The 24,157-nt window shown below is 41.4% G+C and overlaps 1 protein-coding gene across 1 annotated transcript; it reads right to left on the bottom strand.

The window, feature by feature from the left end:
* Nucleotides 1-127: 127 nt before the first annotated feature.
* plcd3a (phospholipase C, delta 3a) lies at nt 128-20,517 on the bottom strand. Its single transcript, XM_069675840.1, has 15 exons — nt 20,276-20,517; nt 10,759-10,926; nt 6,804-7,032; nt 6,027-6,156; nt 5,302-5,527; nt 4,286-4,487; nt 4,055-4,199; nt 3,644-3,796; nt 3,390-3,542; nt 3,141-3,291; nt 2,900-3,016; nt 2,465-2,643; nt 1,956-2,091; nt 1,505-1,654; nt 128-1,425 (listed from the first exon to the last, which is right to left on the bottom strand). The coding sequence occupies exons 1-15, from the start codon at nt 20,364-20,366 to the stop codon at nt 1,283-1,285; spliced, it is 2,373 nt and encodes a 790-aa protein (XP_069531941.1). The 5' UTR covers nt 20,367-20,517; the 3' UTR covers nt 128-1,282.
* Between the last annotated feature and the right edge of the window lie 3,640 nt (nt 20,518-24,157).

Below are 24,157 nucleotides of genomic sequence, written 5' to 3'. Positions count from 1 at the left end.
GTAAACAAGAATTAAACACATATTCCTCTGCAACCCCCGACCCCTTACAAACACACAAACTCTATCTCCATCTCTCTGGATCACATACAAAGACATGAACAAAAGGGCTCACACAGTGATGTGTTATTAGTGCTTTTATGAAAACAGTGTTTTCTCTTGTACACATTATACCAACTGCTGCTCACACAACATAATGTTACATGCTACCATAACTCATTTAGTTCCTATACATACTGTAATTACAGTAATCCACGTGCAGCACTATTCATTACTGCACCATTGTATAATCAGGGAACCGACTTATAAAAGTGTTTATGATTCATTACAGTCTACAGTAATTGGTGGTTGCATTAGAGTGGTGTTATAGCATCAAATATAATTATGCAAGGTTGTCAATACAAAAAAAAGGTAAAACTTAAAAACTAATTAACTAGCCGCCTTAATTAAACATGTGAAATGATGAAACCAAAGCATTTGCATAAGTAAACATGTATCTGTAAGTTAACACTGTTTATATTTCAAGTTCATTAGTAAGTTGTGGAAATACTGTTTACTGTCATTCATCTCAGAAAGTCTAATTTTCCTCCTGAGATGTATTAAAAGTGCGAGGTATCTGGAGAATGAAGTAAGACTGACTGGCTTCATTTTGTTCAGCCGTTAAGGACAACACAACCTGCGACAGTCTTTAAAACATAGCATGAGAATGACCTCAGAATTAGTTCTGAAATTAATAAAATAATCTTTTGCAATCACAGGCAGTCATGCTTGGATTCCTACTTACAGCACATATGAGATTGTCTTAGTTAAGTAAGTGCTGTTCCTTGTTAAAATATATATTTAAGTTAAATACTTTAGTGTAAAAATGTTAAAATTCTCTTCAAATCAAATATATAAAAAGATAAAATAACAGATCAAATACTGATTAAGGGATAAGCTACACATGACATAACATTAGTTTAATTGTAACATATGTGCTGTCAGTGTGTCTTTAACCATAATAATAAGTCGCCTGTTCAGTCCAGCACTGACATGACCAGATACTCCCACAGTGTTTCCTGGATTCATCACCCAGCCCTAGGCGTTTCATTTGCTAAGAGCCTGCTCGCTTCTTCTTCTTCTCTGATAAACGACATCTCTCCTGCATTGGGAAGTGGATCAGTGTTAAATTGGACCACTTGAGGTCTGGCAGCAGCAGCCGTCTCCCTCTCTCCTCACATTCAGAGCTCCTTTTATCAAAGCCCTTTGTTGGACAGTGCAGCTTTCCATCTTGTTCAGATGCCCGTCATGCCTTCCCTTTGGCGACGGCCATACGTTCAGACACACTTTTGATGGGGACTCCTTTGCGGCTCACTTTGACATGGATGAAGAGTGTAGCGGGGGACAGACTTGAACCGTCAGCCTTCAATAAATGAACATGTCGATAACCTGAGAGGAAAGAATGAAATACACTTAAAAACATAACAGTGATAGTGATTTAAAATCAGTGTGAGGTCTCTATGAGCACCTGTTCGTAGGCTCGTGAACGGCACAGTGAACTGCCCCACAAAGTCATTTTTTGCAGTGTGATCGTGGTCCTCCACAACAAACCGCACGAGGGCCAGTTCAGGGACCTGCAGCTGGAAGCTCAGGGTGCAGTCCCAGCGAGGGTTGAAACCTGTAGAGGGCGCACAAGAGCTGTAAATACATCACCCAGACCTGAACCTTTCACACAAACTAAGCATGGCGTTTGACAGGAAAGAGAAATGTGTCAAAGACCTGAGCGGGAGACCGTCTCCTGCCTTTGCATCATGTCGATATAAGACAGTGATGAAACATGAGCAACAAAGCAGATTGATTTTACAGCAATAGCAGATGTGCATACAAATACGGTATTAGCCTTGTGATTAAAATAATACAGTCAATAATTTAAGATTTCTGCTTCATTGTTAATGCTTTATAGTTAATAATTAAGTTACCATTGTTGTCAATGCGTTGGGTTTTGTTTCTTGTTTTATCAATAGCCACCCCGTGAATTTCCACCCACACTTGCGGGTCCACAATGGAGCTTGCCTTCTCTGTGTTGATTTTTGGCAGCTGTTGCGCAGATATAATCTGGGGAAAAAAGATTCATTTGTCAGTTTTCACATCATATTCTGACGGGTAATCTGTCAAATTTATATCCTAACCCTAACCTGTGAAGCCAGAGATCACGTCCAAAATACCTGAACCAAGAAAGTCCAGACTCTCTGAGCTTTTATCATTATACCTCAATCGTAAGTATAAATGCAATTGTGCAAAAAAAAATGTAAACAGAATTCCTTCATACACACAGCAATCAAAGTATGTCATCATTCCTTATCTCACCATCTGTATGCCCTCCTTTCTGTGGCTGCTTTTAAACGACCTGGCATGTTGCTAAAGCGATAACTAAATCTACCTGTTCTCTAGTAGTTAGGACACCATTACTCATTAGGTTTCCACTCACTCGTATAGTCAGCTGGGTGGGGATGTGACCGGGGCCTCCTCCTGTGTTCTCTGGGTTAAAGTTGGACGTCGGGCTGCACAGGAAGCTCGGTTTGAGAATGTATCCACAACGAGCATTGGGCAGGAAGCGACCCTGGTTCAGGTCCATCTGCTCCCCGGGGGTTTGGTAGTTCAGAGCCACTGCACAGCACACAGAGAGGAGTCAGAAAAACAGCAAGCCTGCTCACTTAAAGTCCAGAAGTAAACGCTGGATTACAGCCGATGAATCGGTAAAAGCTGGCGACATCAAAGCGCTGCGATGAAGCAGCAATTTGCAGAAATGAAAGGCAGCATTACATTTCTTTGGCACTCACTGACCACATAATGTTTTTCAAATGAATTGCCTTAATTTGCTGCCATCAGAGCAGCATCCTCGCTTCTAGTCTGGAGTACTAACCCATCTGGCAGCCTCCGTTCCACATTTCCTGAGGATCATAGTTGGAAGATTGGAGGCGCTGGCCGGAGGGATAGATCCGGCTCAGCTGCCTGCTGTTGTGTCGCACAAAAAGCTTCCCTGCAAATGAAAAGATAGAGAACCACATGCAATGATACCAAGGAGGATGATTACATTTTCAGTAGAATGGGCTGCAGCACTCTCTCTAGATCATGTCAGGATGCAATTATTTCCCCTGCTGTACCCGAGTCTTTGATGAGCTTTAGGGCATCACTTTCAGAGAAGGAGGACATTTCATTTGGAAGTTTTTCTGTTACATTCTCAAACCCTCTGAAGGGGACACTCCTGCAGTACACCACCAGGTCTGACAGCTCGGGGCTCAGCTTAGAACAGACCTAGGAAAGGACAAACATAAAAGGAAATTGGTCAATTATCTAAAAGTTTGCTTTAATAGCTTCAGAGGCTGAACCGCAATAAATTCTTCTGAACTGACCTTTGTAGGATCCTTCTTGGGCGTGTTTTTATTGCTGCTTGCTAGTTCGTCCTCCGAGCTCGAGGAGAAGCTGGCACAGCTGCCGTTCTTACCCAGCTGGCTCAGGTGAGGAGTCTGCTTCTTCCCTTTCACCAGAATACGCCTCTTTAGCTCCTGCAAAAAAGGGTGCCGGAGCAAATGACCTCATTAGAGAAACAGTCAGAGCCAGAGGTCTTTGAAAAAGAGCTCCAGCTGTGTGTGTGTGTGTGTTTTACCTCGGGAGAAGGCAGATCCTTCAGCAACTGGTCACTTAGGGGCTTGGTGAGCAGTTTGCTCCCCAGGATGGTGCGGAGGTGTTTGGCCATGACGGCCTGCTGCTCCACAGAACAGTGGTTCTCCAAGGACAGGATTAGAGGGTACGGGGAGGCCTGCAGAAAGAAACACAGGGACACTGGTATGCCAAGCAATTAAAATGCAATTAGCTCACATAACAGCAATGCCGCACAGAGCACTTTGATGCTATAGTATGTCAAAACCAAATATCTCATCGCCAAGTAGGCTGCGAAAGCATGGAGTCAGGGAATCTGGATTTGTTTACCACTCACTTATTTCATTAGCAGTAATGAGAAGCAGCAAGCTAACTGTCATAGCTGAGGATTTGCACCATTGACTCAAGCTCCTGTTACCTTGAAGGCGTACTGGTTGATGGTTTCAATGACCTCCTTGAAAGGCACTTTGGAGGTGAGAGTGTGGCCGTGGTAGATGACTGGTTCACCTTTATCTCCGTCCCAGCAGTCCAGCTCCACGCAGCGACAGCCCTGATTCAGAGCCCTGCCAGTGAAACACACACACGTAATCAATCACCGCAAGATGTGAAAGTGAAGTGTGTGCTAGTTGATGATTGTACGTCTGAATACCTGATGTATGGCTCAGTGCTGCTGGCGCTGGTTACTTGGTCCTTGGTAAGGTAAGTGTTGTGTGACGAGGAGATGAAGTAGTGGGCCAAAGGGCGGCTCATGTCCTGGTAGACTCGGGCATGGTCAGGGTTAACCACATCATTCTCCCAGGACAGCATGTACATGGTGAAACCATTCTGCGTCATGAACTGGTTCTTCTGAGCTGCAATTAATAGTAGAGTGTTTTAATTGAGTCAAAAAAAGAGAGGGTTAACACTAAATCACAGCTTTAATCACAGCCTCCTTCTCTTGTAGCGGTTAAGCTAACCAGTAGGGAAAATAAATCTTCATTACTTTAAATAATTATTTAACATATTTTATTCAACGCTGTCAATGTTGTGATGTTTCTGTGTTAAGAAGTGTGAAGAAAACAAAACACACCAGTGCTCAGTACTAAATACTGAGGGGCTAACTGCTGGGCGTGGTATGACAGCTAGCAAAAGGTGGCTAATTTAAGCTAATGTTTTTGACTTATAGGAAAAAGTACTGAGCCAATTAACTGATTTTATGACTCTAACTTTACAACTGTAACAACAGCCTAGCACTTTAGCCACAGTAAATACTAAAAAGTAGCTTAGCATTTAGCATTGTCCCCTACTTGGAATTTGAAGCTGCTTTAGCGAGAGTTAGCTAGCCTCGCTTAGACGCCTGAAAGTCAGACTCCCTTTTATTTGAATATTATGTTTCTAAAGTTGTTTTAGAGTCTTTGTGGGTGGCATTTTATTATTTTTAAGCCTATTATTACCCATTATTACTTTATTCCTCCCTAAAAAAACCTCTCTAAAATCAAACCCTGGAAACATAAAGTGCACCACATTATTTAGAGGATCTAGCATCCGTGTTTAGAATTGCCTTCATGGGCTAAATCACTGTTTTGTGAGTCTGGAGGAAGCACCAAAAGGAACAATCATAGTGTTTATATGAAAATGTTGTGTGCTTTCCCTCCAAAGCCGGTAATGACTGCGTTCAGGACCTACCCCAGTCATTGAGCTCATATGTGAGTATGAGGCTCTGAGCATGATTCAGTGAGGCGTCTTCTCCTTGGTCTCCCAGGAAGTCGCGCAGCTCAGCAGTGGCGAGCACACAACCATTACTGGAGTAGTGTCTGAACACGGCGTCCAGCTCGGGCCGACGCAGCAGCTCCCTGCAGAACTCCTCGATCTCTATGTGATCCAGGCGGCCATCACCGGACCGATCACACCTCTGGGAAACAGGGAGGAGTTAAAAAACACAAACAATAGAGCACACGCGGAGAAAGACGGCCTCACATCAAACACAGTGTGCTTTTATTTTGGGAGTGGTTCAAATTCCCCATGGGGAAAGGATGTCCATAATAATTTACTCAGCTGTGGGGACTTAAATTAAAAATATGGTTCTCTGAGGAGGGTCAGAATTGGAAATTACATCTGAAAGGAGCATAAAACCAACAATTCAGCTGTAATAAAGTGCTGAGGGACACAGCAGGCAGTAATCCCCTGCAATAAAGACATAACAGGCTCTTGATTTGTTGTAGGAGGGGATAAAGATGTGGAGGGGGACTGGTTATAGCCTTGCTGCTGCTGGTTTTGGTAATTGAACAACGACTCTAGACTCCGGGGTGTCACAGTAAAATGAGCTCATGTAAATTACATCAACTGACCGTGATCTTAGAATATTTTACGGGTGCTTAAAACCCACATATTGTTCACATGATGCCCCTGACCTTGAATAAAGAGCGGGCGTACTGCTCGCTCAGGTCGATGTTGATCATCTGGAGCAGGCGCTTGACCTCGTCGTAGCTCATCTTGCCGTCCTGGTTCTGATCTGCCCGCCTCAGGTAGCCCCGGATCCAAGTGGAGAGGGTTAAGGAATGAAATTAAACTGAAGCTGTTGCATTAGACCGCACTGTTTTGGAACGCTTAACGAAACTCATTAATGCCATGGCCTAAATGTAATTCAAAGCACCTCTGAAAAGGCATCTAGCTTTTGTTTCTATGCAGGAAATTGTCCTGTTGTAAGTCTCTTCGTCTGTCACAATGTAATGTTACTGCATAAAAGAGTCGATGGCAACAAGACTAAATTTAGGTCGCTGTCACCTGCGTGTGCAGTGGTGCAGACTGTAACACAGAAAAGCCCACACATTCACATCACACCATTTAAGATAAACATCACCTGGGCTGCTGGAAGTCTACAGTATGAAACATAATGATCATGATGACAAGATAGCATAAACACGATAATTACTCTGATGATTTAGATGTTTAAATATAAACAGAGACTAAGGGAGAAATAAAAGGAGAAGCAAAAGTGATCACTACCTGATACCTACACTTATGGTCAGACTATATTTAGAAAGGGTTTTTTTATCTGGTCATTACTGCTCATCTTAGCTATGCTGTGGATGTGGGATGGCACATGTGACAGCACAGTCAGCACCCTTAGCAATGCAGCCTCAGCTACACTATATTTATTCTGGCATGTTAGAAATTGGGCAGGATATTGGTCCAGTTTTTCATTCTGAGTCATGTTGGCCACATGGTCCTTCAAGGTTCGGAGCCCTCGAACCCAGCGCTTAGCTTCATCCTCGCAGGGGCACAGCAGGTCCAGGCTCTTCCTGTCTCCTTTGAAGACCACCGTGAAGCACTGGTTCTCCGGCATCGACCCAGACAGCCGCCTCAGCGCCTCGGACTGGCAGCCTTCACGCACACACTCCACTTCCGTCACTGCGACTGGGAGAGGGGAGAGGGAAGACGGTGTTGTTGAGTAAACACAGCTTGAGCAGGAGATCACAGCAACAAATGGAGCAAAGCAGCTAAAGGTCAAACGTCATGTGTTTTTTTAAGGAATCATAAATTCCCCCGTGCAGAGTGCCATAGCAACAGGATTGTAAAATATATGAAACAGCTATCAACAGGATAATTTTAACCTGCAACTTTATAACTCTTAACAGCACACAAACTGACACAAGATAAAGTTAGCCCTTCAGTTTGTGCTCTCTCTGCCTGACAGTCAAAGAGCAGGGCCTGCTAATGGGTTTCATGGCAGCTACTATCTCGACATGCACTGGATAATTTGGAGGGAGAATATGATATAAAAAATCTGAATAAATAGTCTTCAATAATGCTAGACGCTCTGTTAGGCTGTGTTAGCTTAATGCTAACATCAGCATTGCTAACATTTACCCAATGACAATGCTAACATATACTGTACATAAAGGTATAAAGGTTAAAGGCAGGGGAGGCAATTATTTTTGTTTGCACATTCTTTTATATTTGTTCAAATTCACATCCTGACAGCAACAAATACGTTTGTGTGTTTTTGGAAAGTAGCTTTAGCATTTCTGTGGTTAGATACTTTCAAAATCTGGTTTACTCTTACTGTTTTTCTTAAATGTAGCTATCTAAATTTAGCACGCTGACATACTAACATTTGCTAACTAGCACTGCTCTGGCTAACTGTTAACCGCAGCTGTAAGCCATCTAAATTCAGGACGTTAGCATGCTAAATGTACTAATTAGCACTAAACACAAAGTACTGCTAAAGCTTATAAATGGGTCGCTATTTTTGCAGGGTTTTTTGTTGCTGCTATGATTATTCATTTAACGACAATATGTTAAAAAGAAAATTAATCTGAAACAAGTTTGATAAATGATTAACTGTATCATTAAATCATCGAGCAAAAATGTCAAATATGCACTGGTTCCAGCTTCTCAAATAAACATTTTGCAGCTAGTTTTTATAATATTTTCAAATAGTTTTTAAAATATTCCTGTTGATGTATTGATAATGAAAGTAATCAACAGGAAAAATCTAAAATATCAAGTGTTCATTTTCTGGATCTGTATAAAATGTTTTTTTTTAAATAGTACATGTTGAGATATCCTACAGGACCTGCTGTTGGAGCAAGAGGGAAAGGGAGGGGATCAGTAAATAATGTTCATCCTCTGGACACCATGAATGTGTGCATCAAAGTTATGGCAATTCATCAAATAATAGTCATAGACATTTCAGTCTTGACCAAAGTGTTGGACTGACAGACAGACTGACTTATATAGGCTTCACAAGCCAAAGATTTCCAACCTCATGTGATCTGTTTGTCTGGTATTTGCAGAGCTCTGGTGAGTCGGGGAAACACTTGCTGCTCAGAGAAGAGCACAGCATCTTTGTGTATTTCTTTTGTGGGATGCCTGCAGTGTGGTGATCACTCAGCTGGGTAGACAGCAGTGTCTGCCCTGACAATAGCCTCATTCTCCTGCTGGAGATCATAAAGCCTCTGCTGTCCACCTCTTCAAAATTACTCCACATTCCTGCTGTGCGGTTATCCCAGGGACATGGTAAAAGCTACATGTATGTGTGCGAGTGTGTGTAGTTAGTGTTAAGTGTTGTATTGTGTGCCAAGTGCTTTTGAGCAGAAGACTTAGCACTTAGCTGCAGGCGCCAGATCACACTGGCCCTGGAGAAGCGCCTGGAGCTCGGAAAAGAGGAACCAGGCCAAGTCTTCAGCCTGGATTCACACAAACACACACTGACACACACACACAGATATGGTAGTCAGCGGCCTGCCAGTGTTTGCATTATCACTATCTGTCCTCACACTTGTCGACATCATTGTAAGGAGTGTTACACACACTGCAATTCGACCACTCCAGTATCTATTTGTGGTGCTGCTGAAGCACTATCAAGACGGCCTTCACCACCCGCTGACCCACAAACAAGCACCCACCCGCTCTGTAAGGCCAGCAGGGGTTAGTGTTAAACTGCATTCCAACATCGGGATGGACACAAAAACAGAGGAGAGGTGGGGAAGCTAAGGGTCAAGCAGCAAAGAAGTAAATAAAAGCAGGCGAGAGAGATGTCAGCTGACACGTTCCTACCTTTAGCCCCCATTCCCAGAGAGCCATAAAATAAATAATAGGCTACGTTGGCATCCTCTCTGTGTAATCTTTTTTTATTTAAATACCTTTCCTGTGTCAATAAGGGAAATATGTGGCAGGTGAAAACTCTTTAAACATGAGCCTTTGTTTAATAAAAAGCTTTTTTCTTCCTGTTTTATTGGCTTTTACCCTCCTGTAGGTTTTGGCTAACGGTGAAACTCTGAGATGCTATGGTAGGCAGCTGTTAGCCGAGCAGCAAGCTACGGTTTTCCGGGGAGCGCAATGCAAAACCCCCTGGTTATACAAAGTAAGCAAAAGGCTTTAGACTAGAAAGAAGGAGGCTGGGGAGGTGGAGGCAAAGTATTGCCAGCAGCAGCAGTGGTATGTGTGCAGCATTGGTGTAGCAGGGATGAGTGAGAAGAAGTTTAAATGGACCGCCTTGTTGTGAGAATCAGCTGTGACTGGTGGGTTACTGAGTAGAAGTGACGATTCAATCAGCAGGCTGTTAGCTGATTACAGCTGGGGCGTACGACTTCTGTGTCCTGCATGAACTAAGGCGAAGCTTCATAAACATGACTGGTAGTGTAGACCAATGAGTATCATGTGGATTACGTTCTACCTCTACTTATATATAGAGAATTACTTAATTTTTTTAGTACTCCAGGAGGAAGAATATTAAATCACCAAAATAAAACACTTCTAGTAAAAAATATCCTGATTTATTCACACAAATCAGATGGTAAATTAGTTTTAATTGATCTTCTTGCACTCAAATACCAAAATCCAAATAGCAAAAGGTTTTAATTGATCCAAATTTTGAAATCATCTGAGTCGAATTCAGTTAGTACTGTGTGCTCACAGCATTTTACAGTCCTTTTTCATCCTGTACTTTGCCTCTCAGTCAACATACAAGCTGCCCTAACTGCTTGCTCGTGTGCAGTTTTTGAGGATGAATGCAGATTATGTTCAGGACTCAAAAGCTCTCACACTTCGATGTGCATTTTCTTATTTTTGGTGGGAACATTTTAGTATGCTAGTAACGTTGTTAAAAGCTTCACATACAGCTAATTACACATGGTTATTATTAAGGCATGTTGCAGAGTCCATGATTAGTCTCCTCACTCACCAAGGAAACAAGCTATAAAGCAAACTAGATGAGAGGGCATGAGATGCAGCCAAGATAAAACAGCCCAACGACTCTGAACAATATGTTGGCTGAATGATCGCCTGACTCACATCCCAGTCTGCACTGGTCTGGTGGAAGGCCTGCTGGGCTGTTTCTACATGACTCCCCTGTAGATAAGCTTCCCTTCAGGCCTACTAATCTGATATCGCTTAAGTTTCCTCTCCTTTCATCAGGGTCAATTCCTATTCATGAGCTCTCTCTCTGAATTTTCAGGCTCTCCCTTTCCTTCCTAATTCGCTGCACTTCCTACTTCCTTTTTCACTTGGTCCTTTTCCGTTTTCCCCCTTAAATCCTCCCTCTGATGATTAGTCGGCCCACACTCGCACACTGAGCTCTTCTTATGTCTCTTCTTACTCCTCTCTATGACCATAAAGCCAAATGTAAGCCATACTCACATGTCTGCTGGGCTTTGGCTTTGCGGGAGCTCTTGGTGGATTCGCACCACACCGTGAGTCCGTCCTCCAGCAGCCGCAGGTTTCGGCTCTTCTGCCACCTGGAGGAGCGAACTTTCACCATGTTGGAGCCCTGCATCATCGCACTGATGTCCTCATTATCCTGCAGCCCTGGAGCACACACAGAACACAACAGTTCAAAGTTTTAACGTAAAAAAATAAACTGCGATACAATTTGACATTGTGTCACTGGTCCATTAGCGTATTGAGTTAGACCTGTTTTAGTGGTGTTTATTGGCACAGCATTCAGGCTGCATGTAAGTCTAAAAAGGTTTATCAAAAGGACATTTCGTCTGTTTGCCTGCCTTATCTTATCTCCTGCTTAATAGCCTCTTAACATGACTCATAAGGAAAACATTTCAATTGGTGTTAATTTCTTAGCTATGATTTTTTTTCTTTTGCATTTGAACTGCATATTTAGCCCTTACCAATCTAGCATAATGTTAGCAAAACCTGGGAAAATATGGAAGACCACCTTAGCCACAGCAGAGCTTTGAGCTGAATGCTAACATCAGCATGCTAACAATTTTCTACCATGTTCACAATCGTAGTTTCGCATGTTAGCATGCCAACATTTTCTTATTAGAACTCAGACAGAAAGTAAAACTGAGGGTAAATGATAATGTCAGCATGCTAACAATGTTTTACAATGTTCACAATCTCAGTTTAGCAGCAAGCTAAAATTTGCTAATTAGGACTCAGACACAAAGTAAAGCGGAGTCTAAATGCTAATGTTAGCATGCACACAAAGTCCTATTATGTGCACAATCTTAGTTAAGCATGTTAGCATGCAACAATTCGCTAATTAGGACTCAGACACAAAGTAAAGCTGAGGGTTAATGATAATGTCAGCATGCTAACAATGTTCTACCACGTTCACAATCTTAGTTTAGCATGTTAGCATGCAACAATTTGCAAATTAAGACTCAGACACAAAGTAAAGCTGAGGCTAAATGATAATGTCAGCATGCTAACAATGTTCTACCATGTTCACAGTCTTAGTTTAGCATGTTAGCATGCTAAAATTTGCTTATTATGACTGGGACAACAAAGTAAAGCTGAGGCTAAATGCTAAGTCAGCATGCTTTCATGCTAATATTGACAATGTTAACATGCTGATGTGTCTTAGGTCTATCTTAACGTAGCGCGTTAGCATGCTAACTCAAAACAAAGTTAAGCAGAGGTTGATGTAGATGCTAATAGTTTTGCAGGTATTTGGTCAGTTTTGGACAGATTTGAATTTTGACTTCATGTGAGGTGAAAAGTTAAGGGATCTCCGAAGTCAGTAGGATTTATCATCTGGACACCATGGATGTAAGAAACAAAAAAACTTAGCATCCATCCAAAACAAACCACTGGCTGATTTACAACCAATTTTGCCTTCACAAATACAAATAGCGTAGAGTAAAATCTCAACGCTGAGTTTAATGGTACATAAAAGCCTTCATGCAATTCTGAAGCTTTATAGAGATTTTGTTCCTTCCTGTTTGTCTAGTTAAAAAGATAAAGCACCAGGGAAGGACGTTTAACAAACTCTATCACTGTTTCTTTTCATCAACAGCTTGGCAGAGGATGTTGCTTTCAAAAAACTAACTCCCATAGAGCCGAAATATTTCCCTGACCTTTTTGACTGTATTCAGAGAGTAGAAGACACAATAAAGTCAACACTTCTCTGTTTATACCCTAAACCCAAGGTTATGTTTTATATACAAACTTTGAAGGGAAATGACATAAAGTTCATACTGGTCATAGAGACGGTTTCAGAGAAAATGTTTTCACAAAGAAATGTTTCTCTACGTGTTTTCTAGCTTTCAGCCAAGTCTACATGAAAATCAACACTGTACCGAAGTTCAGAATAAAGCTGAGAGAAATCGACCGCTGAGATGTGAATCACTCAGAATAAATTGTAGATTTATTCCACCCTTGGGGCAGTAGCAGGCCAGCAGACAGCAGGAAAGAGTTACAGTATGGAAAGTTACAAAGCGTATGCCTGTCTGTAATGTTCATACTAGTCCTCTCGAGCTATTACCATCAATGGAAATGCAATCAAAAAGAAAACAAGTGCAAGCCGGAGAATGGATTATTTTTTGTTGAGAGCGCTGAAAGGATGGGGGCATTTTATAGGACAAAATAAAAGAGGAAAGCAAAAAGCCTGAGGGTGCATGTGCTAGGCTACATCTTGTAAAAAAATAACAAGAAAGGTTTTATGCCAAGTGTTTGGCCTTGAATTTACAAGTGCAAGGTCATATTTACACAAGCTGGTTTTGTTTAAAAAACCACTAAACTGCCTTTTTTTTTTTATCATTGCACACTGAAAATATTTGGGCGGTTAGTTGGAGCAATTATCTGAAGCTCTCCCACTGGCCTCTGAGATTTATTTATGGCAAATAATCGACAAAGGACATAAATGCTATTTGCAGTTGTAGTGTAAAGCTAAAGGTGATTTTGGACTGCAGGTTTGCAGGTTGACAGGACATGCAGAGAGTGTTGACACAGCATTTTTCCGACTCTGATTCCAAAAGTTCAAGCGTGACGGACCCACAGCGGGCGGAGGAGTAATCCAATACTGTGGAGTGAACATTTCAGGAGTCAAATGTAAAATTGTAAGAAGTGTACTACTCTAAATATTTCAACAATTACCTAGTTTGTGATTTTCTTCAAATTACGTATGTAATAAAGGTTATAAAGGTAATACATTTACTGCTAAACTGTAATTACAATCCTATTTTTAAAGGTTTAGTTTAAAATCAAGCTGCTGCGTAACGCATTATGACAAATCATTCCACCACAGCTTTACAGTACAAGTGTTAATAATAAAGGACATTCAGCTCTGCCTCATTGCTTCTTCTTTCATCGCAGGGATGAATGGGACCTCTCACAGGGCCGTTTTCTCTTTCAGGACTGTTCAAAGGAGAGGTCTAAACAAACTCTCACTCTTGTCGAATTATTCTTCATGGCCTGCTCTCCTCTGCTCACCCCTAAACATTTGTCCAGACTCAGTTGGCATACTTTCTTTCTCTTGCCTTTAAATCACAGTCCGCGTACTGTCACTGCCAAATGGCTAAAGCTCCTCATAGGGCCCCCAAAGCTATAGCACAACAGAAACTGCCCCCTCCCTATCCCCCCTACACCCCTCCTAGAAACCAACGAGAGCCGAGGATTTCTCCCCATCAGGCGCTACAGGGTCGAACACAAAGAAATCCCCCTACCAGCCCTCCATCCACAACAACCCTGTTTTTCCAAGCTGTTACCACATGCAAAGCATTCCCACAAGCGGAGCACATGGGCCTGATTAACAGCAGGTCATTGACCACACTAAGCTGACCAAACAGCCTTAACTGCCTGTCTCAACCCACTGCTTTACCTTTTATTATTGCCTCTCCAGCCAACCACATTCTTGCTTTCCTACCTGCGTCGTTCTAATATCTAACCACAACAAAACGAGTGGGTACAAGTCTGCGAGTGTGGGCCAATTTAAACAGAAGCACATTCACATTTTGATACACTAAGCGCCTGTGAAAGCCTATTCATGTGGGTGTAAACGAAGGGATGGGCATGATTCTTCAGACTACAGAGCTGAATTGTGTTTTTCTCCTCATCCTCTCCTGCTGAAAAAATCTGGTTGACATTCACTTCATCAGATGGTCAAGGCCCTGCGTGCCGACTGGTTAGCAACCGTGCTGATGTATTCTAATGCAGCCATTCAACACGGCTCAGAAGACAAATTAGGAGAGGAGAAGAGTTAGCAATGTTGGAGAGAAAAGACTGAGACTGAAATCATGCTAGCTGCTCCATGAGGTTATACTTCGCACGAGTGCTTTGAGGTAAATGCTTGAGTCAGCTTGCTAACGCACTCACAGTGGTAATGCTAACATGCTGATGTTGAACAAATATAGTGTTTATCATGTTGCGCATCTTAGTTTAGCACAATAGCATACTAATGTTTGCTAAGTAGCACTTAACACAAAGTACAGCTGAAGCTGAGGGAAATATCACTAATTTTGGACGTATCTGCCCATAAAACAAAACACTGGTCAAGACAAATTAGACCGAATGAGAATGCTTGATGAAATGTGTTGTTCTTTTTGGCTGAATGCTAATGTCAGCATGCTAACAAGGTGTGTTGTTCAAAGTGTTGGTAAAATAAAAACTTGACCTAATGAGAATGCTCGATGAAATTGTATTATTTTTAGCTATGTGCTGAAGTTACCATGCTAACGCTCAAAATGATAATGCTAACATGCTGGTGTTGCACAAAGAAACACTGTTTTCATGTTGCTTTAGAATAATAGCATGCTAATATTTGCTTAGTAGCGCTTTAAAAAGTGTAGCTGAGGCTGATGGAAAAGTCATTGCTTATTTTGAAGGTATCTGTCACAAACCAAAAATAAAAATTTGACCTAATGAGAATGCTCAATGAACTGTGTTGCTCTTTTTGGCTAACTGCTAATGTCAGGATGCTAACAGGTTTACAAGGTGTTTTGTTCAAAGTGTTAGTAAAACAAAAACGACCTAATGAGAATGATTTTTAGCTATATGATGTAGTATACAACAGCATGCTAATATTTGCTAAGTAGCTCCTACCACAAAGAACAGCTGAGGCTGATGGAAAAGTCATCCCTTATTTTGAAGGTATCTGTCATAAACCACAATATTGGTCAATAAATGTGACCTAATGAGAATACTTGATGAAATGTGTTGTTCTTTTTGGCTAAATGCTAATGTCGGCATGCTAACAGGCTTACAACGACAATGTAAACATTGCATGTTAGCATGCTAATATGTGGTAACCAGCCTTAAACACAAAACTATGTTTTGCAGGTGTAGTATTGGACATATTTTGAGCCTAATTATGAAGCTATGTTTTAAGCTAAGGCATCCCCATATACAGTATATGAACCTCTCAGTGACACAACAGGAAAAGTCAGAGGGGCAACAAAGTCAGTAAGATTCATCATCCTGGAATCATGAATCTCTGTACAAAATTTAGTACCATTAAATCTCGTAAATATGAAGATATATGTCGAAGTATAAGTAAAAAGTATTCATCCTCTGGGCACCATGAATATCTGAACTGATGCTTGTTGAGATTTATAAACCGTATTCAAAGTGGTGTACCAGCTGTCCGACAGACCAACAGAAAGACATCTCTGTGCTAAAAGAGAAAAAAAGGTTTTGGTGAATCAGCAGGGAGAAAACTATAAACATTCAAATCAGCCTCATATTTTCCTTGAGGGTGTTTTGACACTGTTAGCAGCAGGGGTGCCGCCAAACTGAGAGGAGGATCAGAAAGAAAATAACCATATCATCTGGTCAGTAATAGATTGTGTCTGCATGAGTCCTCTTCACTCAGGCCCACATACCAGCTCCTCCTGGGACACGGTTCACGTTTCTCTCGGCATAACAACTGTCATGAGAGCCAGCTAGCCAGGACTCTACACATGCATATAGATAGGCCTGTCAGGGTGTTGTCGATATGATACGGGTGGAGGGTCAATTAAATTTTCTCAATTTTCCCCACCCCCACGAGACGGATAATGCAGTATGTAGGTCAGCCCTCTCTGTATCTCTTAATACAAGGTCCAGTCTTTAATGAAAATGACGAAATCCCAACCCCAGAGTTAAAAAAGATGATCTGAGGAAAGCCTGAGAAAAAAATGACTGTGCTGAGGAGTTGTGACTTGTAGCTGCATCACCTGATCTGAGAACGGATTCCACAGAAAAGGGATCAGAAACAAACCGCGGTCACACGATTACTGCCAACGTTATTTTGGAGAGCACACATTTTGAACATGAAAGCAAAGCAGCCTCTTTGTATTCAGCTGGAAATAAGCAGCATCCAGTTCACACATTCTCTTTGTCTTTCCTAATGAGTGTTGCATCATTTATTTACTCATTAATAAGCAAGATATGATCACGCTATGGTCGTGTGCAGCTCACTGATCCATTCTAACCAGCTACTTTAAGACCTCAACGGTCAAATATTTACCATTTTAAATAAGATAAAAAGATCTCACATTTAGCTTCTTTAATAACATTTGAACAAAATTATTTGAAAAATCATAAATTATGTATATATGCAAATAAACAAAGATTAAGCACTGAATCACAAGTTGTTGAAGCTGAAGATCTTTAGTTTATGGGTTCTTTCCTTTAGCTTCTGAGATTTCTCCAGAATTACAATCATGAAGGACATCTTTTGTTAATGATTTATGAATTTAATCATAGTCATGATGGTCTATAAATCAGACTTGACCTTTGATTTACTTCCTTCTTGGCTGTACGTGTAAAAATGATAACAAGTGCAAGTGCTTTTCTATTGACTGCATTTAAATCCGAACTAGTCGACACCTTTCCTTTGCTCACCACAAACTGGCCTGTCCACTTGATAAAAGAATGATTTACAGAAATGAACATGCAGACCTTTAGTATCAAAAAAAGTCCTTCAGAGAGAGTGCGCTGTAGGTTATGTTTACACTCATCATTAGCGCAGAGCATGTGCAACTACACTGTGTTTAACTATGTGGTGTCTGAGATCCCAAATAGATTTAATGCCTCCCTTAAAGTCGAGGTGAAATGAAAAATGTCATTTTAATCCTTTTAGATCACATCCCCGGTAATATTGTGCATCTATTTGACAATATAGGCCCCAAAAAATACAGAAAATCAATTTCTTCGTATTCTTATATCGAAATCCGATCTTTTTCTTCCAGTAAAACTAAATTTCCCGTGTGCTTACATAAGCTAGCACCAAACAATTTCAACCAATCAATCTGCAACATTTAGCCGCAGAGCTCCAAGAACGCTCGGTCAGTTAGCTAGCTACTGTGCATCTCTCTACGCCCACTTCTCAACGATCAAATCAAATCCCTCCAATGACATGTCCCGCCTGCACGTCCTATTTCACTCGGAAATACGTCACGATACGGAAGCTAGATACTCTCAAAATGCCGTTTCAGCTCGACTTTAAAGGGCCAGTTCGCCGATTTTCAACCTCAGTCCTATCATGCTATTATGGCGAGCTAATGCCATTATGGTAGGAAAAAAATGCAACTTGGCTCTGTGCATTTGGAGGACGCTATCCGCTTCTCCAATGGGCCCTGGAAAACCTTCGCCAGACTGCGTAAAACTCGTCATCTGGCGGAGGCCAGGGAGCATGCTAAACTACACTTCCTCAATCTAGGACGCCCGCCTCCGATGTCATGTCTCGTTCAATTGTCAGGTGTGAAATTTAGAATGCAGACCTGAATATTTTTTAGACGATCCACCGGTATATTCTTGTTGCATTTCGGATTCTGTACCGCTCTGAGTCATTGCCTGCAGAGAAACGGTAGTATTTCACTCAAGCATCTCTCGCTGGTCCGTTCCTTTCAGAGGTAGGGGCGCGATGCACGCTGGGTGTTGTAGGAACGTAGAATGGGCGAAACCACGAGCTGTTTGTACAACTTTCTCCACAGCTATGGCGCCAATTTCAAATATTATTGCTTCTATCGATTACAGAGAACACCAGCTTTGACTGGCTTTTCTCCTTTAAATAACATTACACAAGTTTAAAATCGTGTTTATAGTCATGTGTTTTCCCTATTGAAAATAATAGATTGGATTTGTGTAAGTCCAGAGCATACCCACCTTAACTCTGTTTAACTGCTGTGTCTCATTGTCTCGGCATCACAGAGCTACACGGTTAAAAACACCAGACAAACTCTTGCTGAAACCAAATCCACAACACCCCTGCACCCTCGAAGACACGTCTGAGGCACTGAATATATTCATCCATATGTTGCCAACATCTAATTTAAACATTTGTTTTCTGAACTCAAGCACACAGGCTTCATTAGCCACTTAATCTGTAAGATAAGACTGGGAAAGAGTGGGAAACCTTAGTACCTGAGTAATCATGTGACACCACATGACACAAAACAAAACTCACTTAGTCCCACTCTTTATGACAAAAACTATGTTAAGTTCTCCTTTTCATGTTCGTTTGACGGCCTTCTGACTGATTTATGATGACACATGGCGGTAAGGGGTCGGAGGTGGGGTCGTGACCTCACTGGCTTCATTATTCAGTCTTAGAGGTACATGCAAAAATAGAGTTGACAGTTGCGTATTACATTTTTAGGCACAGAGATACAATTTCATAACTGAAACATCAGTAATGCTTCAGCAAGTGTCTGCATAGTGTCACGAGGTTCAACATAGTGTGTTGAGTCAATGGCACAGACAGATACATGCACACTGTGCTGTGAAAGAGGGGGAAATCAGGAGTCCACTGTTCAAGAATAAGTTAAAATAAACACTAAAAAGGTTTCATGAAGTTAATTTTGGTTTTAAAAAGTGATACTTGTTGGATTCTAGACAGTTTAAGGGGAAATGTGCTGCAAGCTTTTATTGTGAAATACGAATGAAGTGATTCAATTGCACATTTCCTTAACAACTTGAACAACAATTGATGACATGATGTTAACTTTTAGAACCCTGCCAAAGGCCATGACAATGAGTTTTTTAATAATGTGAATTGTACAAATAGGTTACTCCCACTGCATCACCAGTGGTCCAGATTTCCTGACATCCACAGTCTTTTCATTTCAGAGGTTCCCGACAGGTGCTCTGTCTGCGCGCAGCAGGTGTCTATTTCTGGGGGAGGGGTGACTGTGAGCTGAGAGGGCTCATGTTGGATTGAGAGGGAGTGAGCTGCATGGGATGGGACTGTGTGAGGATCCTGAATCACACACACACACACACACACACACACAGTGTGCTAGTGAGCCGTTCAGCTCTTCATTACCACATGATCACTTTAACTGATACACCCACACACACCAACACCCACACGCACACCCACTTCAGCTGTGTTTGATGTGTCACAGAGCTGTCACTATTTGATTATCAGTCTCGCTATTAGAGATGTGGCCTTTAATATTTTCAAAATAAAATCGATTAGGCCTAATTGACCTTTGAAATGTGGCTACAACCAGGCAAAAGGCACATGGCCAGACAGTAAACACAGCTCTCTGACACATCAGACAGCTGAGGTGCACAGTGTGTTTGGAGGGTAAGCAAACAAATCACATAATGTGTTTTCAAGCTTTAAATTAGCCTTCAATTGTCTTTAATATGTAAGTGAGTCACTTGTCAACACGGAAGGTTACTAATTGTATCACCTTTTTAGAAAGGATGCAAATATCACAACTTTAGTGCTTGTATAACTATAATAGCAATGGTTAATGGCATAACATGTAGAAAATGTCACAATAAAAGTCTTTTTATCACTAAAATACATCAGTTATCACCTGATAAAATGTTATGCGAACACTATCAACAGGTGAAACATGACTTAGAAAGACTGTACATGTATAAGCTTTAAGATATCACAATATAATGTGACAATATAATAACTCCTTATACTGTTATCGTCTGAGGCTGGTGCAGGCACTTAGCTTTATGGAGGTTTGCTTACCGTGCCTCCTGCTGGGGTCCACCGTCTTCTCAGCCCCTTTCCTCCTCTGTTCTTTGGGGTTGGTGGCCGCTGACTTCCCGCTTCCTAACATTATTGCAACTTACATAAACTCCAGCGACACAAGTAGAAACAAAAAACACCCTTGCAGGCTACAACTTGAAAACTGGAGGCCCGCCCGGTAACTTTCAGTAAGTCTGGGTGTGCAGGTGAGTCTTCACGCAAGCGCAGGATTCGTTGCTGCCCCAGACGAGCCCCGAGTAGAGAGAGCGAGACAGCCGAGAGCAACAGTTCTGTCCACATGTTAAAAGTCCCTCCCCGGCGCTGCTGCTGCTCCATGCCTGTGCGTAATATGACTCCAAACAAGGAGCACACTTTGCGCGCCCCCACCTCCTCCTTAAGAACTCAGGATGGTCAAGTCCATGCACACGAAAAATAAACTTTATATGTCTAATAAAATCTTTTCAGTTCACCCAGAACTAAGTGATCTTTGATGAAATAAAATCAGATAAAAGTCATACAATTTTATGAAAACCAAATTTATTAACTAGAAAGTCACAATGTGGTCCAATGAACATACAGTAATAGCCGCTTTAAGTTTGATCTCTCTCGCTGTTAAAGTAAAAACACGTTTAGACTTCGTGTTCTAACCATAAATGTGCAAATAAGTGGCTGGATCACTAAATAAAATGAAATAAAAGGCCAAGTCTGGACATCAGTGGGCTCTAAATAGACCAGTTTAACGGTAGAGACCATTGAAAACTTGCCTGTGCATACACATTGCACTCTCTTACAATTTGCCAATTTTTTAATGCCACATAATCTCTGATCATCTATAAACTCAATTCTATATTTTTCCAGATTACGCTCACGAGGACTTACTTTTTTGTGCATACTTGCGTGATATTTTGAGATTTAAAAAAAGACATCTAAGTATATTATAAAACTTTCTTTTCAATAAACAAGCACTTAAAGCACAAAAATACTCCCTTGCTACTTGCTCATATAATCAGTTAGAGCGCAGCGCCGCCTGGTGGTACAAAAAAGAAACTGCAAAAATCTCAACAACAACAATCAATACTGTTGAAGTCAAATTCATCTTCCCAGCCAGGATGATGTCTGCACGGATCAAAATGGTGGTGTGCTGTATTGAAGACAAAATATAGACTTACATTTTATAGTGATGGAAAAGTGCCCACAGTGCCAGGAGAGCACTGGCAGGAAAACTTAATCAAGTCTTTGTAATGGAGTTATAACAGAGAGCAGAGAGGGGCAGAGCTCAGCTGCTGGGCGGTCTGAAACTGGAAGAGCAGAAAATGTTATCTACCCTCCCTGATCCACAGCCATCCACCAGCTCATACAGGATTGTAAGCACATACACACATAATAAACAAGCAGGTTTGGTGGGGTAGGTGGGAGGCATCTCAATTGATATGTTTCTTTCACTCAAGTCATTTAATGCAGCTGGTTTTTCTCACTCTGTCTCAATCTCGCAAAAAAACACCTAAAAAGGCGCAGCCCTCCTGTGCTTGAATTTACACTTCAAGGCCATATGTAGGTCTATAACAATTTCTATCTTTCATCTCCTTTCAATTGCAGCAACAACCATGTTCGACAGGGTGAGAGATTAAGTCATGCCTACTAATCCTCACAAGCTGTGATCTATGCAGGAGCAGCTTTGGTTCTGTGGCTGCACCGCTCCTTGATTTGAGAATATGGGAACCCTTGGTATGATTTCTCAATCTCCTTGGTCATTAGGTTTCATATTAACAGGAACGTATCACCTCTTCCTCAAAGGACTCCCAGCTCAGCTTGCTCATTTGCCAGAGCTGAAACTCTGCCCGCTTCTATTAGTAGAAACAGTAGGCCTGTGTTGTTTGTAGCCATTGGACTCCCAGTCTTTACAGGCAGTGTTAGTGGAGACCAGCCGCCCACCATAAGAGGTCACAGACTGAATAACCCATTTCTTCCATTAGTAGAAGTACAGTGCTTGGAGGAAACTTTATATGGTGGAGTAAAACATGCAAACATGAAAGTGTGTTGAAAAACTCTTCTACAGTGGGACATTGAGTGTTTGTACAATCCTTCAGTAGGCCTATATTATGTGTATGTAAAGAATGTGCAACAGAACAGCACAATAAAAAACAATATTAACATATGAATGCTCTATAAGTGGGTTTCCATAATGTTTTCCTCAACAATAATTAATTTCAACAGTTTATTTTACACAAAACGCAATGTGTCATAAAGAAAAGTTATAGAGGAAGCAGAGTAGATTATTAGTTTGGCTTGTAAAACACAACTAGAGGTTGCTAACCAGCAGTGGAATAAAGGAAAGCTTCAGTGCTGTTTTGCAAGATGAGGGCCCGACTACTTCCTGGAACTCAAAGAGTTTATTGGGGGTTCCATGTGACGGATTAACACGAACAATGGTTGTTTTTCGGTCTGTTTATGTATTTTTACATACTGTCGTCTGTATTAATCCGACGGAAACTCAAAATACACATGTTGAAATGAATCGTAAATCTGTCGAGGGTAGTACTCTCGGGGAAAAAAACCTTGCGTTTCAGCAATTACACAGACCCAATAAACCACATTGGCCTAGTTGGCTGATGCAAACATTAGCATTTTTGTGGCTAGTAGTATTATCGTTTTTACTTCAGGGTTGCGGGCCACTGCATTGCTGAAACGAGAACATGTATAATAAAAGAAATAATTTGCTTAAAACTGATCGTCCGCTCATGATGTAATGGTTAGCATTAGCTAGCCTCGCTTCCTCTACAGTATGGCGTCAGTTATATTGGTCAACCGCTTGCTTAGAAATTTTGTCGTGCTCGAACTTCACGTTTATTGTCGTTATAGTGCGTATGGCTTCACACTTTATATATTGATGCAGTGTTTAATTTGAGAGCGAAACAACGTAGCGACCATTTGCTAACTAACGTTAACATTTGGCTAACGTTAGCTAGCTAGCTAGCTTATCCTTAGCTGCTCACTTGATACAACAGTGTGAAACCCTCACTGCAAATCAGAAGATTTGTTGCACAGAAGTACTCAAATCTGCTCTACACCACTTCGTCCACTGGTAACAGGATTATTGAACAAGTGTGAGATCGCCTGACCCACCCTTTAACAACGAGGGGTTCGGAGCTGTGCTCGTAGCGGCAGCTTGACAATAAATGTCGTTTGTTTACGCTGATTCCAAAGTTCCCCCGAGCCCCTGCCCCACAACGTATCACTCCGCACAATACAGTGACTATTCATACTGAAACATTTTATGATCAACTTGGCACCAAAATGACGTCTTATTATGTAGCTAAACATGAAAAATAATTGAATCTGGAAAATTCGCTGTTTTTACGTATTTTCTTACATGAACATTCAACGCGGACTAGTTTCCGTTACAGGCTTTCTTTATTTACCGCAAAATACAGGAGGGTTTTCATTCTATTATTACGTCCGCATTAGACTGTGTGGCCATCTTATGAAAACGACCCATATGTTTTCACGTATAAAATATGTTAATTTCTTTTAATTATAATGTAGCTTTATTTAGAGGTATATACGTTTACTTTTAGTAAGTAACTTTTTATCGTCACCCCTATATTTGTAGGTAGTACCGCCCTTAAAAATGCCCCGGACTGCTTTCTTGGTGTGGATTACGTACTTTTGATTGACGACTTGACTGTCCAATTACAAAATACTCTAAGCTTAGCAACAGCAAAATTATCCTCTCGTCCAATCAACAAAGAGTAGGGTGGGCTTTGTGGCGCTCAACATTCTGCCATTTCATTGGTTAAAATGCTCGTCGGTTATGGTAGCCTTGTGGTGTATGTAGTTCTGTGGGGACGCATCCTATACTGCTTCACTGAAGTTACAACCTCA

The sequence above is a fragment of the Semicossyphus pulcher genome, unplaced genomic scaffold (assembly GCF_022749685.1).
Source record: "Semicossyphus pulcher isolate SPU_LCO1_2020_fin unplaced genomic scaffold, fSemPul1.0.p SCAF_25, whole genome shotgun sequence".
Taxonomy (NCBI): domain Eukaryota; kingdom Metazoa; phylum Chordata; class Actinopteri; order Labriformes; family Labridae; genus Semicossyphus; species Semicossyphus pulcher.
Note: the sequence above shows the minus strand (reverse complement) of the source record. Positions and strands in the feature narration are given on the sequence as shown.

Excerpts from the sequence above, each read along its gene's own strand:
- plcd3a (XM_069675840.1), bottom strand. The coding sequence starts at position 20,366 with ATGTTAGGAAGCGGGAAGTCAGCGGCCACCAACCCCAAAGAACAGAGG. Across the intron at positions 3,797-4,054 it reads TCAACCAGTACGCCTTCAAG|GCCTCCCCGTACCCTCTAAT; the intron begins GTAACAGGAGCT and ends TTCTTTCTGCAG. Across the intron at positions 3,543-3,643 it reads AGGATCTGCCTTCTCCCGAG|GAGCTAAAGAGGCGTATTCT; the intron begins GTAAAACACACA and ends CCTTTTTTGCAG.